Below are 21,366 nucleotides of genomic sequence, written 5' to 3'. Positions count from 1 at the left end.
TTAGAGAATCATAATAAAGGAAACTTTGGTATTTTACACAGTCTTTGCAGGGAATACTAATCGTAGTTCATAAACCTATAAGTGATATATTGTTCAACTAGATTTAAATCCAGGTGAACATTTAAAAACAGAAGGTAGAGAAACAAAATAGTCTTCTAGGATCATCTGTGAGAACATCTCTCTACTGATGTGTATCCTCCACGTCCAGGAGAAGCAAATCAAATGGTAATAAATAAAACAGGGATACTTACTTTGCTTGACATTTAACTTTACAATTAACTTTAATTGTTACACTTAGTTCAATACCATTCTAAGAAGAAATCTCTAAGAAGAAATCAGACTTAAGTACAGACTTTGTAAGTCAATTAAGTAAGTACAATTTGCTGTACTCCTGACAAATCTAAAGAAAATTTCCAACATAGTATTTATTTCAATGTCATATTTGGTAGCGATAACAGAAATTGTTTTAATAGTACTTGTAAGTTATCATCATATCATAAATATATACATCTTTGCCTCAACAGCCCTTTAATTTGAATTATTGCTCATCTATTAATCTGTGAAAATAGGACATACTCACCATTTCTGTATCTGATGTTACCTTTCTGACTTCAACCACAGAAAAGGTGGTAGAAGAGACTTTATACAGCTCTCTCTCTCTCTCTCTTCCCCCCCCCCACACACACACACAAACACACACACAAACACACACACACACACACTTCACTTTCTTAAAGGTGGTTGTGGAGGCAGAGATGTTAGTTTAGCTGCAGCTTAAGGTTGAGTTAGTTTAATTCAGTGTTGTCTTGGACGGAGCCTGGCTGCTGTGTCCTGTAGAGATCGCTTAAAGGCCACTGGAAGTCTCTGCATCAGAGATTTAACTCGTTCTACATCCTGAGGGCAAGAATTGATAAAGAATATCAGATATACTCTAAATATTTGGTATAATAGAGTAAATGCACGTGCAGTCAATGTTTCCCCTGTAGGACCTTTTCAGCATGGGTGCTGCTGTGTGCACGTTGTTGAGGGGAAAGTTTAAATTGTTATTTTTATTTATTTATGCACTTGAAGGAAACTGAGCTGCAGCAATACATGTTGATCTTTGAAAATCAAGGGTCAACAATACTCCATTTCATCCACTAGATGGCGCAGTTTCAACTTTGTATCAATCACACACATGCACCAAATACAATTTATCAAAACTTTATTCTTATAAAAATGTAAATAAGTCCAGAGGGTATCATCAGCTATATGTAAGCAATAAAACAAAATGTCTACGTCCATTCTTTTATTTAAAAAATAAACATTCTCTGTTAGTAAAAAATTATACAAATACATCACTGACTGATTTTTAGTATTATATCTAGTTGTAAATCGATACAGAAACGGCAAAACATTCTGGTGTAAGGATCCTGATGTGACATTCAAATTCAAATTGGTGCCTGAATTTCATTCATTTAAATAAATAGAAACATTAATTTGATTTCGGTTTTTAAAGCCTTCTAATTCAGACAAATTACATACCAGTCCAGTTAGTTTCATCCAACTTTGACATACAATTCATTTTGCTGCCAATAGCATGGTGTCAAAGTGCAAATTTGCTTATTGCAGCTTAAGAAATATTACTTTAGGAAACCAAAACTTTCTCTTTTTATTTTTTATTTCACATCTCTTGACTATAAAAAAGCTACAAAACTCATTTGTCCGTGACTCCTCATGTCTAGTATCTCTCCCACATTCTTCTTCTACATTTATTTTACATTATTCATCTTCATTGACCGTCAGAGGTTCCTTGGTTTGAAGCATCATATCGGAGCAGAAAGGCTCCTCATCATCATTGTTGATATCGTCATCTTCGTCCATCTCGTTGGTGATGTATGAGCCTTTATGTCTCGAAAGGCACCACATCAACACGGCTATTACACAGATCAGAGCAAGCAGCACCACACCCACAATTCCTGCAAGGAGGAGTACACGTGACAACAGGACGTCACACAAAGATGCCTGCACAAGTGTAAAGATGTTCCTTGTTTCATTTAAACAAAATAATTCTAATTAGTATTATCTAATAGATAAAATATGAAGTTAAACTCTCACCTCCAATCAAGGCCGCAAGGTCTCCATCACCTGAGTTGATGCCAATAAAGACAAACATTGAATTTCAAAATAGAACAAAATCAGCTTTCATTCACATCCTAGGAAATGTCATCTTGTTTCCACTAAAAATTGAATGGCCGCTTTTTTGTAACTGACTTTATTTGTAGGGTCGACAGAATTATTTATGTTTAAATTATACAAAATGTTTTTTGAAACCTGTGGAAACATTACAGAGCTACTCAAAAGTGATGAGTCAAACTGTTGGATAGTAGATTACATTTGTGTAAGAAGTTTAACGTGATAACTAAGTGACAGAGGTTTAAAATATAAGATTCCTCCAACAGAGTTTGTATTTGGGGAAACTTAAATGCTCTTCTCAATAGTCAGGAAATCGTCTTCAGAGGAGACATGGCAGCAGACATGGAGACCAGCCTCCTGCAACTCAAAAGGATAAATGCTATAGATAATGGATGGATAGGTGGATTGCATGAAGTTATTTTTAGGGTTATCTGTTTTAGCTCTAGTTTAAATTTGATGTACATATATTTTTGCATTAACGTACAGAAACATACTTCTCAGGTGTTAAACTAAAGCTTGTTTTTTTCTGCTGCATCTAGTCAGCTGTTCTCTGGCCCTGCTGTGGAAACAAGGGCCAGCAGGTATCAGTGCGTTGGCCTTTATCTCCACAGCCACAGACCCAGGAGGCCTCACAGTCGCTCCTTCCCATGCTCCTCTCTGACACCAGACTGATAAGACACTCCCTGCTCAACACACATGCACGCACCTCAGCTGGTCCAAAAAAAACGCTGTGTGTGTTTACATCAACTTAGAACTTTCGTCAGTTTGTTTTATTTTGTAGCCTAATTAATAAATGATTGAATGTATCCACATCTGGGCCACAAGTGAGCCATAGAAATCCTGCATGGCAACCAAAGGTATATTGCTGTTTTCTTATACCTTTTCCTTTGTGAACCACTTATACTCCAGTCGTATTAGTCAGCGGGTAAATTACACATCAGGTCGTCTACATGAACGTACCCAGCGTCAGTATCTTGGTCACAGCCTCTGGAGCTGGAGATGATGATTCAAATGTTGGGGCAGCACTCATGCTGACATCAACCTGAACAGGGAAGAAGAGGTTATTTGGCACGACTGTGAAATGGTGGCTGCTGGTAGGGAGGAAAAGTCTGGGGATCATCCTCTGAGCACCATGAATATTTATTTTCCTCTACAAATACTTTTCAAAATCAGGTTTTCATTCTAAGTCAGTGATGATATGATAATTAATGAGGGTAAACAACAAAACTGTCATTTATTCCAAATGTGTCTGTTTTACAGAAATGTAACCACAACATTGTCAGTTACTGCCTCTGCATCATGAAACCAAACTGGATCCGAAGTGTTAGAGATTGTTTCTGTAATCCAGCTGCTCACAGCTGCACAACATCAGGATCAATAAACAAACGTGGAATGCACCAAAACAGACATTTTATTCTGTTCACCACGATAAAACATTGTTACCATAAAACAAGATAATAGAATTTCAGCTTCTCTTACGCATCTTCTTTTACATAATGGTTTGCAACACTGAAAACTTTACTGACTCACTACTTCATGTGACCAAAGTAGAAACAAAGATGCACCTGTGGATGTGAAAGGGAGCTTGTTATGCAAAAAGTCAAATTATCACAAATGACACAAATAAAATAAAACCTTAATCTGTATAATAGGTTAAAAAGAGAACTCACCACTTCTGACAATCTGCAGGCACCTCCTCATTCACCAAGAAGAACAACAAGATGAAGAGGAAGCATGTGGTGTACAACACACACACACACGGATGGGTGTGGTGTCAGTCTCCAGGGTTCAGCTCCGTTCCCCTGTCGGCCAATCATGCGGCTGACTCCACCTCTGATGCTAAACAGCCTGCAGATGTCTGAAACTGTGCAGCTGGCAACGCCTCTTACATCATATGCTGTACAACCTCTTTATATACAGTCTGTGTACAACACATAAATTATCCTTGTGTGTGTTGTGCAGACCTTCCACCTGTTTATTAATACTAGTTAGACCTTTGTTTTTATATGTGGCCGTGTCCAAACTTTGGGGACATGTGGAGACCGAAGGGACACGAGTGATTCCATTGTTTGGACATGTTAAGTCAATTATGACATGTTCATGTGGTTTAAGTTGTTAGGACACTTTTCCTGCATTCTAGGAGCAAAAAGACAGGAAGAAAGTGATCAACCACAAGATGTAAAAAGTACTTTCAGTTTTCCTTCCTCCAGCATGTCTGAGCTGTTAAATAAACTGTGATGCACCTGCAAAATCGAAACCATAACAGCCAAATGGTTTCTATAAGTCTTACTGTGTGTTTATCAATTATAAAGGTGATAACTAGTACACTCTATTATTTTTATTCCAGTATAGAAAGATGGATGTGGACCGAAACGTGAACCCAATGAGAAAAAATGGGTTTCACACACTTTCACAAATGACCGGTAGTGGGCAGCGACTCCTGTACTTCTCACTTCATTTGAAACGTCAGTGAACATTTTCCTAATGCGTTTCCTGTTTCAGTATGATGATCAATTTGTAAATTATGGTCCATTGAGAATCAAATAGCGTAAACACTATGCATTGGGGCGTGGGCACAGTGTGATTTACAGCTGATACCATCCAATGGGAGCAGGTCGCTGGTGCAGGTGGGTGTGCAGTGTCCTCGAGTTCTCAGTCAGACTCCACCCACCACTCCTCCAAATATAGTAACTTCTGGTTTCAAAAAGCTGAGATGGCGCTGGACAAACTTGAGGCTTCGAAACAGAACAATGGGTGATGTCATTGTGGACTATTGACAAGAGTGAAACACTTGTAGGGATTTTCCCATGCAACTGAGAAATAATGTGTATTTTCTTCCATCATGGAAATATTACATTGGGTTGCAAGGGATATGCAGAAAAGTTTAATTTCTTAGGCTCAGCTTTTCCTTCAAATGAAAATATGAAGAGGGAGCTTTCCTTGACCTCAGCAGGGACAGGACCCACCCTTCACACCTGAGGTTGCATGGAAAAGAAAAGAAAAAGATGGACACTGATCCGCAGTCGACTTCTACTGTTTGGGTTGTAAATGTGACATCACCGGGAAAAACTAATTCATGGCACATGTTTGAATCACATTACATGTGCTCACAAGGGAAATTGCAACATAAATGTTATTGACTAATGGCAAAGCAATGTCATACTTTTTAGGTCTTTTCAAGCTTCAGCTCTAAATGTTATCAAAACCAGATTTCTGAGTTCTGTTTGTAAACCAGGAAACATCTGCAGTGAAAGAGTGAGAGTGTGAAAACACTGAGGGAAAACATCCGTGGACAGATGTTCCTGTGTTGTTTCTAGGAATGTTTTGATTTATGACAACTGGTTAATCATGTTGACTTTTAAATCCAAATGTGTCACTTTCTGTCTTTACTTTCCAAAGTTAATCAACATGGACCAAACAAAGTGTTCATGTTTCTGATAAGTTTGGTTTCAATTTGTTATTTGATGTGAAAAGTCATGAATGAAATCTGAGACGGACTCGCGATGGGTTGGTCGGCTGCAGCAGTAGAAGTGGCGACGCTTCTTCCACGTTTATTCTGTCTGATTTTCACTAATCATTTGACTATGAGCATTAGCTCTGTCCCACAAAGACAAACTCACAGTGACACATTGATAATTTAATTCATATCATCGCCAACGTCCAAACAAACCAGCAAATCTGCACATTTCAAAACACACATCGTCAACCAGACAGACTTCTCTATTCCACACTTTTTAGTAACACTTTCAGAGCAAAGTTTTCTCTGCATGGAGAGTTTCTTAGATTGTTTGAAAGTTTCTACTGGATTCAAACTCTTAACAGCATCACAGCTGCAGCAAAAGCAGGGAGGGAAACTCATCTAGTCTACAAGCAACAAGGGATGCCAACATTTTCTGATTATTTCAGCGGCCAACTCAACATTTGAAATAACATAAATGATTATTCGTTTACCAGTTACCTAAATATGAGGTAATACATTTTTCCAAAAAGAGCTTCTAAACAAATTGTATAACTGTCATCAACTATATATTTTGTTGGGAATTGAGAATCAACGAAATGTTTAGAAGACAGTTAAGAGCCACGTCCATCTACAAGCTAAATTTAAACAAGAGACTCGGAAGCCATTTCGCAATTGTGCAAGCTGCTTTTAACCAGATTCTACCAAATTAGCAGCAAGAGCAGTCTACAAGCCAATCAAGTGTTTTTCAAATGTTGACCTACTTGCCTCACTTTCAGTATTTACTCGGCTCGATCTTTCACATGCAGGCATCTCTAGAAAGTTGGTTGACTCTTTAGCCTAGTTTCTTATGGCCTCCTAAGATTTTGTAAACTCGAATTATTGGTGAATAATATCACTAGCCACATGCATAATCTGTCAGCCATTTATAGATTATCATATGTAATATCATTGAAATGAAGGTTGGTTTCCAAACAATGTGACTGCTAGGACAGAAGAGAAAACTAATCAGAAGCCACTTTCAATCCTTCACTAGCCAATCAAATCATTTTTATATGACAACTATCATTTCAAACACTGACATCTCTAGATTATTTCTGTAAAGCCACTTGACTTATAAAAAGTAGAATATTGATAATGGAAAGAAATAAATTGAAGCTCTAAAAGTTGTTAGAGAGAGGCAACATTTCAACTACTACTGGTCGACTTTCAGAAGTCAGTTTGTCGCTACACCAAAATCTTGACAACGTTCAAAGCTATCTAGATATTGAGTGAGTAGAAAATAGTAAGATCTGAAAGAAACATGGTAGATTTCAGCCAAACGTTTCTCCAGCCAGCAGCCAAATACAGACTGCTAACCATTGGCTGCTGGCTAGATTCATGTTTGAATCGAGAAGGCTCTGGGTTGCCGGGCTTCTGCTTTTTTTTTTTTGTACAATTTACTTAAGCTCCCCTTTCATCCCCGTCCAAGGTCACCGCCTCATTACTCGTCTTCATGCTCGAAAAACTCGTGGCAACAGACGGTAACCATGGAGACGAAAGTCATGAACTCCTGGAAGTTGCATTCGGAGTCTCCGTCGGTGTCAAGGCTCTCCATCAGGCTGTCCAGCTCGGCCTGGTCTTTCACATGCTGCAGACGGGTTCAGATCAGGACAAATACGACAACAGAGAATAAAACACATTTGGGTAAAATATGAATTTAACAGTTCTACTTGCAAACAAGAGATCTGTGTTAAAACTCATCTCTTGAATTGAAATAGAAATATCTCCAAGTTAAGTTAAGAAATACATGAACAATTAAACTAATTAATCTTTATTTATTTCAATTCTCTCCCTGATGTATTTTTTATCAACTTAATGTATGTAGATTATTTCCTTCTTTCTGTCCATTCTGTCTATTATTTTGTTTTGTTCTTTTATTCCTCCTTCTAAATATTTCTTTCCTTCATCAACTTAAAATAAATGTCCCCAAACAACTGAACTAAATATACTCCATAATGAATTGTAGCTCAGTACTGAAGTACTTCATTCAACCACTGTAAAGGGTTCGAGTACTATTTCAGTTTCAAAATACACTACCTGCTCTCTCTGCTAATTTAAACCCTTTAAACCTATGTTTCCTCCAACTTCTCCCCAAAGATCTGAGTCTGCGTCTCACCGTCATCAGATCCGGCAGCTCGTCGTGAAGCAGGTCCTTCAGCTCGCTCTTCTTCAGTTTGTGTTTGTCTCCTTCTCTCTCCGAATACTTGCGAAACACTGCGATCATGGTCACCATGGAGGTCTCGAGGTCAGTCATCTTCTTTTTCTCTTCTTCAACATGAAAATTAATAAAATAATGAGAGTCACTTATACTGCTACAATCTCTAGTGGTAAAATTCAGATTTTTTTCCTTTTAATTATCTGAAGATAATTTAACAACAGCTCATTATGATGTAAATGTAATGTACTGTCTCACATGATATATACTTTTAAAAAACAGAGGTGGTGTCCATTTCAAAATATCACTTTATAGAAATTTGAATTTTAGTTTTGTTAAATTGATGATTGAATGTTATTAGATTTAAAAACACTGAAAATAATAAACACAATATTACACAGTTCAATTCAAATGAACTTGATTACATTTTTTAGTCTAAACATGTTTTAGTGCAACAAAGTGAATCGTAAACTCTTTCAAGAATACTTGATATGCACTTTTTAAAAACATGAGCTAAAGAGCACAAACTGTTTGATGATTGATCATGATCATAATTTTACACATTGGCACACAATCAATATCCAGTGAATGAACACTGGCCGATGAACTCACCTCACGGTTTGTCTGGTCAGAGGCTGTGTGTTGTGTATCCAGAGAGCGGAGGCTGAGGATGGACCGCAGCCTTTATACTGAAGCAGTGTGGTGGGTGGCAGCGCTGAGGTCAGCCAGTCTGTCGCTGACCAATCCCGTCCGTCCACCTCCTCTCACTCCACTGCTGCAGCACTGATCTGACTCTTAAAATCCTTCATGTGCAATAACACAACCACTGTTCCTAATAAGGAGAAATACAATTTCTCTTACTCATGATACTTTTATTGGGTTTAATGTTTGGGCTGAAACTTAAAAATGTACCTGAGTAAAATGGATGAATTCAGTGTCATCATTGACTGCATATAAAGATGGACGACATGACTAAGCCAAATGATCCACATCGCCCCTGGTGGCTGGCCGCACTATGTAGGTCATAGACCCTGTCTCCTCCATGTCAGTGGGTGGGACAGGAGTCATACTAAATAGTCAAAGTACACATCAACATAGTTTCTGAACCCCATCAGTGTTACTGTCATTAAATCCTCCAGGGAACTGTTTATTAACGTAACGTAATGACTCATAGAAGCAGCAGCTCCTCTCTAGTTGAGGTACAGTACATTTAAAAAACCTTGCCAAGCACCTCTGATGTGATTTAAGATTCAATGACACGGACAAACAAGCGTAAAGGTGCCAAACACCTCGCTGTGCATCTCTGTCCATTCATCGTATATACCCTCCATCTGTGTTCCCCCTTTGATCCGGCCCTGGCTCGTTTCCTTGTGTTGCAGCATCTGCTGGGCAACAAAGGCCCGTTTCAGAGGAAGTGGATGGTCGTGCATGTTAATGAACACGTTCTTTTCACTGCTGAAGTCGTCCTGACGTGTGCCCGCCGCTCAAAAACACTGCTGCCCCCGCCAAATGGGCTGAAGTTCAGATGTGCCTGTGCTTTTTGCTGTAAACAAACATATGGAACTTTGAAGAAGAGCTATATTAAGTTTATTAAGTATCTAGGGATAGTAACTCAAAAACTTCACAAATGCAATTTAATTAGATAAGTTTCACACAAAGAATAACAATGTGAAACTTTTATTGGGAATTGTATGGCATAAAAGAAAATCAATATTTAAATGAGACAGACAATCATATTTTATTGTAAATCCAGTCTTTCTTTGGTGTCCCCAATTCCATAAATGAAATATATATATATATATTATGGGTCAATCTCCACAATGTGCTGAATTCCTGCGCCCTCTCTGACCTCTGTCCACTCTCTGTATTTTCAGTCTGGAGAACAGAGCCGTTTATGACACGATAAACTGTTTCTTTGTCCGATGATAAATACACTCCTCACGCGGATGATAACTGACTGTTTCATTGTTCGCATCAAACACTGAAACTCTGTGCAGGGAGACGGGCCCAAATCTGGAGTCACACAGCCGGACGAGAGAGCTTCATCTATCATGTCTCTCTCTCTGCTAGGTCTGTCTTCTTAGTATAAAAAAAAACCCAACAACATTTAATTAATGGACGTTAAATAGCCACAATAACAGATCAAATAGATAATTACCTTACATTTGACTAAAATTAAATATTATCTAAATTAATATTAAAGACGAATATGCACTTACTGTATAAGAAATACTTATAGCTTGCTGTGTAAGATCATTATATTATTTTACTTAAGTCATGAAAAGTCATAGGCAAACTTTTTTAATTGCTAATTTCCTCTTTGGAAGAAATCTTTAAGAACAGTGTAAAACAAAATGAAAACTTTATGCATAATTTAAGTTGCTTAATGCCTTCACTGTTGTTTTTTATATTCTTGTTAGTCAGAATAATGTGTTGGATGTCATTATCTTATCACCACAGGAAGGAGGAAGACAAAATAAATTTAAAGAATATAATCCTCTCCCTAATAAGTTGATACATTGAGTCTAGGTTACATTAAAACAAGTGAATAAGGTAATAAAAGGCATTTTTATTAAATAGTTTCACCAACAAAAAAACCCCAGACACATTTTACACCTCAATATTTCACAGGGACCCTCTCTTTCTCCTCCTCTCTTGTGTCTCTTTCAGCATATTTGCTCCTGGGAGATGGCGTCCTCAAACACCCCGGGGCGTCCCCAGAGCCAGCCAGGTTCCTGGAACCCAGCCGTCGCTGTGGCAACCAGTCATTGCTTCCCGCTGGTCTGGAGAAGGTCTGCCAGGCCGCTGAGTCACCACCTGGCATCCTGGGTCAACCTGAGAATAACACACAGGAGGGATCACATATATGTGTGTAGAAGTTATTGGAGGTTTGGTTTCTTCACATTTCTTTCAGGATTTTTCTTTTTTCTCTCTTAAATTCATTCATTTCTAATTTCAAGTAGGTCGTGACCTCTGACCTTTACTCATTATTCATCTTGTGATGTTGGCAGCTCAGGAGTTTCGAATCCCTCTGGAGGAAAAGACTAAAGGAAATTAACATTCAAATAAAAATATCTATATTTATAATAAAAAATAGTATCAAGCTTTTGTTTCTGCAGCACTTGTCATAGTACTAAATTCCCACTGGATGGCGGCATTGTGTCGTAAAGATCTTAGCCACCTTATCTAATATCAATAATATGAAATTGTGAGTTCATTGAGATCAAGATCATGAAAACAGTAACAAGAATTCTTAAACCCAAACTGACTCTCGGTGAAATCTTTGTCTCCACTCATCAAAATGGGAAAATGAATCCTCAACATGATGTGAAGAAGGTTTTACTCCTGTATCCCCTTCTTTAAGGTTGTTGTAGTTCGTGTTTTGTCCTCTAGAGGACAATCTCTGACCACGTTCTAACTTGATCCTCATCCAGTATTTCCCAGAGGCCTCATGATGAATAGAGAATGGTCTTGCTGTCTCGAGTCGTCTCGTGTCCAACAGTTGTCTTATTATCACAGAGACTATTCTCAGTCAAACACTAAAGAGACTGAGGACACTAAAAGAACCCCTGCACATGTCGTTCATTGTATCTTAAGAATGGATAAATTGCACAATAATACAACCTTGATCCCTAACTTTGTCTTTTTCTATTGGTACAGAGCTTTCAAGAAACTCAAAGACACTTAATCTAACTGTAAAACATGCAACAGACTTTCTGTATATAGAACATCTGTATCTATTGTTTAAAAAATGCCTCTTCTACTCTATTAGTCAGTTTTTCAACTTATTAATATTTTCTAACAAAATATTATTTTCTTACTTCCTGTTTTTGTGTTAACATTTAAAAAGTCCTTGTTAAGAAACAAGATTATCTATCTTGAAAATATGACCTTATGGTGGTGCTTAAAGACAGTCAGACTATAGAGATTAGATTTTATTTAGTTATGTGAATGATGACCTACAATTATACTCCAGTGAAACCATAACTGTCTCAGAAGATTGTTTATTCAAATATTTTAACCATTGCTGCCATTGTCCTCTCAACATCCTAATTCCTGGCTGCAGCCATGACAGTGACCGAAGCGAGCACGGTTGATATCCTGCCAGGTGATAACACGGTGCTCGTCCTGGCCTGTGTTTCCCTCCGCAGGGCTACTCCCTGGCAAAACATGCATATGTCTGGCTGCTGATCACAGCTTAATCCTCAATCTGTCATTCAAGCCGCCCAAATCCCATCTGGGCTCATTTGCTTGTTCACACTGCAGCGGCGAACAAACCGCCTTGAACCTGGGTAAGATGGAGGTGGAAAGTGTATTGTGAGGGGTCAGGACTGCTGTGAGTGTTACCTTGCTGGGTGTTTCTCTGAGTTATGGCTGCAATCAAGCCACCATGGTGATTTGTGAAGGTCGACTGTTGTTGCCTGGGTCTCAGGGGGGATGACTTTCTGTCTCCTCCGCTCTCTCCAACACTCTCACTCCCAAACAACATTCATCTTCACAAGTTATTAAATCTCACAATCTGATTTTTATTGAACCGTGGCAACAACTCGGCAGACTGAGGGGACACATCACCACTTTGTTCCAAGGTCAAATGTCATGTCTAATGAAAAATGACATTTTATCACTTAAATACTTTATTAATCATAAAAACATGAATTCATGTGTGAAAGTACTTGTAACAAATGTATTGATGGATGAAAAAATGATTTATTGTATCACCCATCTCATGTTTGTAGTTTTTATACAGCACAGTGAGGCCAACTAAAACTTCAGGCTGTGTAAAGGGTTTAAACCTTTGGTCATTTGGTATTAGATCAAATAAAGTTCTTCTATTAGTGGAATCACTTCAAAGCATATTCGCAGGAATCTACATCGTCATTTCGAGGAACTTTTCTAGGTTAATTACAGTTCGTATCTGTTTCTAGGAGGTATTAGGGAACTCAGTGACAAAAGATGGTATTGATTGTATGTCAGTGTTTGCATGAGACTAAATAAAGGGCAGGAAATACTTTGTGCTCTCATGTAGTAAATGTTTAACAATACACCTGCAGGCAGGCGATGTTTTTATATTTTGACCAAAGAATCAGACAGATTTTTTTAAGATGCACTGTCATGCATTGAGCCACTGTGACGACCCAGAGCGTGCCAGCTGCAGAGTGGCCATCTCATTTTGCATCTCACCCTCCGTAATCCCATAATCCTCTCCTGCCTCCACTCTCACACCCCCCAACCCCGATCGGATTATGTGCTCCTGGATCCTGATGGCCTACATATCTACTACCTCCACAGACGGGAAAAGAAACAGAGACAAACAGGTTTACAGACTAAACTCGGCAGACTTTAAACAGAATGAAGGTCAATGATGAATCACTACGAGCAGCTAAGTGCATCGTAAGCTGTTTAGTCTCACGCTGATCTTTTAAACCTTATTTTTTTTCTCCCAAACTTAAGGATGCACTTTTATTCTTCAGATACACGCTCAGTTTTATGAATGACCCCATGAACTCTCCTGCTGAAGTAAATCTGCAAAATAACTTGTTTCGATGGAGAAGAATCATTTTTCTTACAAATCATTCAGAGACAACTTTCTATTTTCCTTTCTAACTTCATTTTCACTTATTGAACGTATTTCACTTACTTATTGAAAATGTATTTTTTTCTTGTCTTAAGGGACAGTTCACACAATTCAAACAAAATTATTTTTTTACACTTTGGTTTTCAGGCAGGCAGCAAAACTGTTCACTTTCAAGGCCCACCTTGAACCTACTGACAAAAGAGTGACTCTGGAGCCATCTCAAACAAAACTTTATGAATTCTATTTTCTGCATTATGGTAGATTTGTATGAAAATCATACAGAATCAAGAATATCACAAGGACTGAAATAAGAAGAATGTAATGTCCATGATTGTTGGTCATCTTCATCCCGTCAACGCCGTTGTCTGTGAAATGCTGGCAGGTTCACCGCAACCATTTTTAACTCATTAGTTGTTTAATTAAGTGAATCAGATCACAGACAGTTCTCACAGCTGGTGGAAGTCCTGCTGCAGAGGAAGGAAGCGTTGCATTTGGACGACAGCTCGTCCCTCGTAAGCAGCAGGCTCCGCTTCAGGCCTGAATTATCTGACCTCGTCCCCGATGAGGTTATCAGACCAGGGCTGGTTATGTCAGTGAGCCAGAGAGACAGACTGTCTTCAGGTCTGACTCCAGGTCGGGACATTTAAAGAAAAGCTTTTAGGAGTGAATTTTCTCCATGAAATTCAAATTTGATCGGATTATTTGAATAGAAACTAATGTTAGACACATCAACATCAACACAGAAATTAAAATGTATAAAATACATTTATGAGGCTGAACATCTGCCAAAAAAACTTTATGTAGTTTCAAACTGTCAACATGATTTTATGTGAGTTCTACTCTCACTTTCTAATTTTCAATAATTCTTCTGTATATAAATCTAAAAGCAAACACGTGCATCAATCTACCACCATTTGTTTGCAATGTTGTCTGCAGTGATTTCCTGCGGCGGCAGCGACACCCTCTCCTGTGTTGTGACAGAGTTGCAGTGAACGTCCAGTGTGACAGAAACCACACAGAGCTAATCTTTCCACCGAAAAACAGCTCCTGACAACCACAACACCATATGGTGATCGCTAAGCCCCCGTCAGGTCATACAGCAGCGGCGAAGCTTCACGCTCTCAGAGTCAGGGCGGCGACGTGTCAGGATTACTGATGTTGAAAAAACCACGAGGTGGGACTTCTAATTTGGTAACAAAGATCACAAGTTCAGAGATCTCTCTTTTCATCCTTTAAAAATGATGAATATAAATTTGGAGAGAACATAATCTGTTGATCTGTCTTAGTTGAGGCTTTGGTGAACATGAATGCTAAACTCTTCAAGAACAACAAATGTGTTTTTATAGAATTTTTAGATACTTGGAGGCAGCAGTCTGTAAAAACAAGGCTTTTTTTCACAGTGGGTTTGATTTTCACCGAGAAATTAAAGATTTCAATCAGCCAATGTTTGCATTCACAAGCTCAGCATCAAACTTTATTCATTTATTCTCCAAGAGCTGTCTCCAGTGGGGGAGAGCAACACTGATGTTTACCCTGTCTCTTCACTCACAGACAGTGAGTAACTGTAGTCCTGAGGAGAGGAGGCAACACAATAACGGCTGAAACTCTTGGCAGGTGACCATGTTTGGAAGAAGGAGAAATCCTTTTTAACTGAGCAGCAGTGATACATTTACTGATGTGTCCATTTCTGTAAATAAGGATTGACAATTTGTCTCCACTTCCTCCCACTGGACAAAAATGAAGCCAAAATATCCCAGATACGAACGCTGCCGAGTTGCACCGGTGACGTCATATCAAGGTCCCATCGACATGAGCAATGACGCGAAACACCAAACTGTGCCGTCCCTTGTGAAGTCGAACACTTCCTGTCAAACTTAGTCGCTCATTTCTTCATCTCGCCCTTATCTTCGGACACCGTCATTTACATTTCACTCACGGGGCTTCAAAGTGGGCGACGGCTGAGCTGTGCGACTGACAGATGAGTTAATCAAGTAGTGTTTAATCTCACTGAAAAGCTTCCCCGGCTGACGCACAATGAGCTCTGGTTGCCGTTTCAAGTCCACGCTGCGGTAGCCGTTTGAACACTCACATTAGACGGGAACGGAGGGTGCTTCCTGTCACTGAAAGGTCGCCAGAGCTGTCGTTGATGAGCATGCGTCCTTGAGCGAGTCTTGAAACACTTCCGATCCTCCCGGGTCCATGAAAAGTTCTCTACTGGCTACTAATTTGATTTTTTTATTTGGCCTCAAGTCAATGTGTCTTCCTGTAAAGTCTGTGTTGTGAACTTTCACTTCCTGAATGGACATGATAAAGGTCCAGTGTGTAAGATTTAGGTGAAAGGGAAATATTGACAGACATTTAATGTAAAATAATCCTCATGATGTTTTCACTAGTTCGTTTCATCTAAATCGTATGAATTGTAGTTTTCTTTAGCCCAGAAAAGGTCCTTTATATTTAAATACTTTATATTTGCACTGACGGGGTCCTCTCTACGGAGGCCGCCATGTTTTTTACATTAGTCCAGAATGGACAAACTAAACACCTTTTGAGTTTCTATGACAACTGAAGCTACCACAGGTTCTTTTTCAGGAAGGGGAGGGTGAGGTGAGGGGTGTTCAGCTGCAACATGCAATTTCACTAGATACCACTAAATTCTACACACTGTACCTTTAATACACTTCAGCTCGGCGTCATTTCTTTGCTTATTATGTAAAATATGGTTTGGTGGAAACTTGTGGATGAGCAGGTTGGATTTAGCTTCTGATCAGAATCTGTGTCAAATGTTTTTTTTTTTGTTCATCAGGATGTTTTTTAATTCGAAGATTATTTTAGTTTAGTTTTAGTCAAAGTCAATTCAATCAGTCACAGTGAACTGTTACATTAAAAACTATGACATTTATCTTTTAGTAAATTCACATGTTGACCTGGAAGGCTGCAGTCAAATCCAGATTTAAATTGACAGCTCCCTCTCACACACACACAAACACGTCTGTCTCCTTACAATTCACACGTCACAATTAAACTGTGAAAGAACTGTGATAAATAAATTACAATAAGTAATCGCTCACTCCAGCAGAAACTCATTTATCGCCACTCTCACAATCTCGCGATGCAGTCGGACAGCTCAGGTTGCTATGGTAAACCCCTGGAGATAAGGGCTTGTGGGTAATTGGTGATGAATTGAAGTGGGCTATGGCAAGAGTTTAGGGATAATGATTTTACAATGGAGACCCCACAGAGACGATTTCAGCTCTATGGTGCAGAATCATATTACGTGGACAGACTCTATGTATTGATCGATCGCTGCATGTTGTTTGTGAGGCCCCAAATGAGATTGAAGCCCACAGCTGTAAAGTATCTGTCTAAGCAGAGCGGAATAAACAGTCAGAGACAGACTTCACCTTTTACAATGATCTTTAGTCTGTTTTAAAGCTGCAGCAAGTTCTGTGGGAGAAATTCTTCATAGTAAAACAAAGCTGTTTCAAAGTTTCTCCAAACGTTTGGTTTTATATGACTTTAAAACCATTGTTTATGAAGGGTTACTTGAAATTCTGTGAGATAATATTTCTTTAGCTGCTCATAAAATCTGTCACTCCATTGTGTTTAATCTACAAGTGCACTTTTACACTTCTGCGAGGGTTTCAATATCAATTACATTCACTTATATAGGAGAACTTTTTCTGTTTTGTGAAAGTAAAAGTTCTGCAAAGCTAAAAATTCTGTGGTAAATGGTGCTCACAATAATACATATTAATCTACGCCTAGCAGCTAGTCTGGCAAGCCCTCTAACTTCAATTTCAACTTTATTTATGTAGGACTTTAATTCCAAAGTGCTTTAAAACACAAATATAACAGTAAAATTATCACCATCACCAATAACACATCACAAATGTAAATCAAAGCTTCTCCACCTCGAGCAGCCATTTGCAAAGTTATTCTATATATCTTGAGGAAACTATTTATCCTACAAGATGAATTGATATCATGTGAAGCAGCTGCCAAACCCCCTGTGAAGGAAACAAAACAATCATCAACCTTTCATTAATCGTATCGTATCTCGTCTGAGTGTCCTTCAGCGAAACTCTAAGTCCCTTCCTGCTCACGCTCTTTGCAAGTTTGCAAGATCCAAGCAATGAAACGGTAATCATGTAGTAACCAGGGATTTGGGGATTTAAGGATTTAAAGGCCACCCTTCAGAAAATAGCATCGTTTGGTTCCATCGTGTTCGCGGAGTGGGGTTTCTCTGTAGTTCGTTTTGCAGATCAGGGTCTCAGTTTGCAAACAGATCATGTGTGATGAATAAAATATCAATAAACTGCAGGAAAGCAAAATGAAAAAAGTGATTGAAAGTTGTGGATAATCAGCTTTGGATTAGTGAAATGATTTATGGTATGCTTAAATGCAAATGTTCTAGTTTATCATAAAGAATTAACACTAAATCCTAAAAATGCTGCGCAGGGACAGAAGAGGCTGCAGATTTAAGGTGTGTGTGTGTGTGTGTGTGTGTGTGTGTGTGTGTGTGTGTGTGCGTGTGTGTGTGTGTGTGTGTGTGTGTGTGTGTGTGCGTGTGTGTGTGTGTGCGTGTGTGTGTGTGTGTGTGTGTGTGTGTGTGTGCGTGTGTGTGTGTGTGCGTGTGTGTGTGTGTGTGTGTTTTCCTGAAGATACAGTCCTCTAATCTGTGGCCTTTTCCAGCTGCTACAACCGAGGAAATGATGAATAAGTAATTTCCTGTGAACAGGTTGTGCAGCCTCAAGTGTGGAGCTGTGGTGAACGGACAGATGGAAGCAGGAGGATGAGAGGAGAGGGCGGAGGGGGAGGATGCAGTAACTTAATGGGAAGAAGAAAAAAAGCATTTGAAGATGAAATCTCCTGCAAAAACTCCACATTTCCTGCAAGTTCACACTAAAATAATACTCTGGTGTGTTTGAACGACGGTGCAGTAGAACTCCACTATAGCTGTAGATTTGTCTATAATCAGATTTTTGCAATCATGGCTCTTCTAGCTTTGTTTTTTGTCTTACAGTTGAGAATCAAAGTCATGGACAAACAGACAGACAGTGTGATGGAGGGGTAAGTCAATTATTTCAATAAACCCTATGATTCAGATATTTTCTCGGATGTTTTACACATTTTCATTCCCATAACATGTCGTGCAGGGTTACCATAAACCCCTTTTCTTTGATGACAACACAAATCCTCCTTTTCAACCAAAGCTCTGCAGCCTTTTCCTTTTCTTTGCTGGTATTTTCAGTATTTGGAACAAATTCTTTGTCCCCACATTTTCAGGAATTCCTGTATTTGCATTCATGCAGCATCTGAAATAAAAACCAAATTCCTGGTGTTTCTTCCCATAACCGAACTGGCTGACAGGCGAACACTCAGTTATTCTGATGCAAAGTGAGCTGTGCTGATAGTGAGGCTCCTTGATGAAGCAATGAATAGAAGGGCTCCTTTTCAATTCACCACAGTTCCCATTCAACCCGCATGAATAGTCGCATCAAATCCAGTCTGGGCCTCGAATAAGAGGCTGAACTTCGGGGCAGCAACTGCCGCACTAAAACATTTACCTCGTTATACAACTGTCAGTGTTTTGGACCAAACTTCCTAGGAAGCATCTGCAGTCTCTTCTCTGTTAAAGGTTTGAGTTAATAAGCAGTTTTTATTCTGAAAATAAAGAGAATTAAACATCAAGCTCTTTGAAGGAAAAGAGGAAGAAATGTTGATACCAGGTGTGTAATGATTAAAAACCTGATCCTCATTTCGAATCACTGAGAGAAGTATGCATCTTCTACAAAAATGCATCACAATAACTGTCATGTTAAAACCGTTCATACACTTCCATTATCGTTCAAATTCTATACACTTTTCCTTTGAGTCTGGTTCAGATTCAGTTGGCTGAAGTGCGGCAGGCTTTCCGTCATGTGGAATAAATGAAAACATCAACCTGACTGATTTAGCCAGTCGCCTCTGTCAGTCTGAGACACTGAGAAATCCTTCTCTCAAAGGTCCAAGGTGACTTTGGCCTGCGGAATGAATATAAGAGCCCTTCACTGATCTCCGGCCGCTTCATAACTGGCCTCATAAGATATCCATCACATCTCCATCGGCCCCTGACTGAGCAGAACGACAGAGCACGTGGAGGGCGGTCAGATAAATCCATGGCTTTCATCTGGCGCTTCAAAAGGACAGGTGAGACATGTCTGATATTTTCTAGAACTTGACTGCTTTTAGTATGTAAGGTGAAAGTTTACAGTTCAGCATTAAGACGTATAGCCGATGGAAAAAATTGTTTTTCGGATGATGTGAAATTCAAATAAAGCTCTCTGCAGGAAAAGCGATAGTAATAAAGCAAAGACACTTTAATTTGAAGTTAAGAGGGAGAAGAAAAACATAGCCTGACTTAAGAGATTAATTAGGATGATGCATTTTAATTCAAGCCGTAAAAGCAGTCGCTCCTCGCTCCTCTCCAGCTGTTGGTCTAATTAGCTGCCTTGTTGGAAACTTTGGGTGCAACCTTTTAAAGGCTCCCTCAGGCGTGACTGAGAGTGGTGTGAGTGTTCCCCGCTGCAGCATCTTTTCTCTCTTTTCCAGATCTTACTGCTTCGCTTGCCAGAGCTCAAAGTGTAGTTCCCTTTGAGCTTCGGTGGACTCATCGATGCCTCAGGGGACATTGCTCTTGATTAGATCTTTTGTATGTGATGGTGGATTTAGTACAGGTCTGTGTTTGAAGATCACACCGTCAGAAAATTGGTCTCCAAATTTGGATCTGCACAAAATTACACATGCAGATATCGGCTCCTTAAACTATGCTGCATTGTTGATAATCAAGATCAATGAGTTATTCTCTTGGTAATTGGTGATGTTGTCAAAATCTCACAATGTTGCAGAAAGTGATGATAAAACACTTAATTCTCCCCATTTGTCCTGATCCATGCCAAGATTTAATGGTTTCTTTTCTGGCCAATGTCCCTTTTCCACCAAGTATTATGAAAATGATGATGTCCTTTTTGTTTTTGTTGTCTAAATATGAACTTTTCTTACATCTTGATTTTACCTGACAGAAAGCAGGACATATAATGTCTAATATGTATAATGGACCCTATGCATGTTTTCACCTCAAACTCTAGAAACTTGTCTTCTGTCCAAATGTCCCCACATTGTTTCTCAAACAGCCTTTTAAAGTTATTTTTAAACTGATCTGAAATTGCATCATGTGATAGATTGCTTTTTTTCACCAAGGAAGTAAAAAAAAAGTTTTTGGAAACATTTAGTGTGAATTTCACAAAATATTTTCACATGCACAAGACAGAAGAACATCCTTCCACTGCTCCGTGTTATTTGTATTAACAGTGTCACGCAGACCACAGCAGCCGCAGAGGGATTTCGGCTCGCTGGTGGCGTTTAATCACCAAACTCCCAATGAACCGAGCCTCATTAATCTGAGGAGCGTCCTGCAGCACGAGCCATTTACCCTTCATCTCCACTCAACCTTATTTATAGAGGCTGTTCAGAGCGCAGAACAATTCATACAGTGTGTTGGACATTATTTACTTCAAAGGCAGGTTTATTGTGGTTATTTTTATATTGGTAGATAGTTCATTTTATTTCCTGATAATTGAAATATAAATTCAACCAAAGTGGTAAAACATGATTTCATTGCAGTCTGTTGTTTTTACACTTGTAGTGTTGAATCCTGTTTCTCCCAACGAAAGTAATTTTCAGAAGAGCTGAAGTAAATGATTCTTAGTGCGGGACCACCCTAATTGAAAATGAGAAAGAAAGTAGAAGAAGAAGAGAGGGAGAGGAGCACTAGGGGAGTGGAAGAAGAATCAGGTTATACAACATTAGTCTCTGTGTGTCAAGTATGGCGATAACGTGGTGAAGAGAGATGTCGCATGATTCATTGGTTTGTCTTTTACAATGTGAAAACTTGACAAACTAATAGTGTCTGGAGCATCATTT

General features: G+C 39.0%; 2 protein-coding genes across 2 annotated transcripts; both read right to left on the bottom strand.

The window, feature by feature from the left end:
* Positions 1-1,187: 1,187 nt before the first annotated feature.
* Positions 1,188-4,011, bottom strand: LOC109638997 (small cell adhesion glycoprotein homolog). Its single transcript, XM_069521321.1, has 4 exons — positions 3,846-4,011; positions 3,136-3,217; positions 2,098-2,127; positions 1,188-1,958 (listed from the first exon to the last, which is right to left on the bottom strand). The coding sequence occupies exons 2-4, from the start codon at positions 3,203-3,205 to the stop codon at positions 1,762-1,764; spliced, it is 297 nt and encodes a 98-aa protein (XP_069377422.1). The 5' UTR covers positions 3,206-3,217; positions 3,846-4,011; the 3' UTR covers positions 1,188-1,761.
* A 1,786-nt stretch (positions 4,012-5,797) lies between these two features.
* On the bottom strand, positions 5,798-8,580 carry s100b (S100 calcium binding protein, beta (neural)). Its single transcript, XM_020102237.2, has 3 exons — positions 8,442-8,580; positions 7,791-7,942; positions 5,798-7,262 (listed from the first exon to the last, which is right to left on the bottom strand). The coding sequence occupies exons 2-3, from the start codon at positions 7,926-7,928 to the stop codon at positions 7,116-7,118; spliced, it is 285 nt and encodes a 94-aa protein (XP_019957796.1). The 5' UTR covers positions 7,929-7,942; positions 8,442-8,580; the 3' UTR covers positions 5,798-7,115.
* Positions 8,581-21,366: the final 12,786 nt, after the last annotated feature.

This window comes from Paralichthys olivaceus, chromosome 24 (assembly GCF_024713975.1).
Source record: "Paralichthys olivaceus isolate ysfri-2021 chromosome 24, ASM2471397v2, whole genome shotgun sequence".
Lineage (NCBI taxonomy): Eukaryota > Metazoa > Chordata > Actinopteri > Pleuronectiformes > Paralichthyidae > Paralichthys > Paralichthys olivaceus.
The sequence above is the reverse complement of the archived record's forward strand: the minus strand, read 5'-3'. Positions and strand labels throughout refer to the sequence as shown.

Bases quoted from the DNA above. Each gene is read 5' to 3' on its own strand.
- s100b (XM_020102237.2), bottom strand. From the start codon at position 7,928: ATGACTGACCTCGAGACCTCCATGGTGACCATGATCGCAGTGTTTCGC. The intron at 7,263-7,790 runs GTGAGACGCAGA...ACCCGTCTGCAG, and splicing joins AGCTGCCGGATCTGATGACG to CATGTGAAAGACCAGGCCGA.
- LOC109638997 (XM_069521321.1), bottom strand. From the start codon at position 3,205: ATGAGTGCTGCCCCAACATTTGAATCATCATCTCCAGCTCCAGAGGCT. The intron at 2,128-3,135 runs GTACGTTCATGT...GCATCAACTCAG, and splicing joins GACCAAGATACTGACGCTGG to GTGATGGAGACCTTGCGGCC. The intron at 1,959-2,097 runs GTGAGAGTTTAA...TCCTCCTTGCAG, and splicing joins CCTTGCGGCCTTGATTGGAG to GAATTGTGGGTGTGGTGCTG.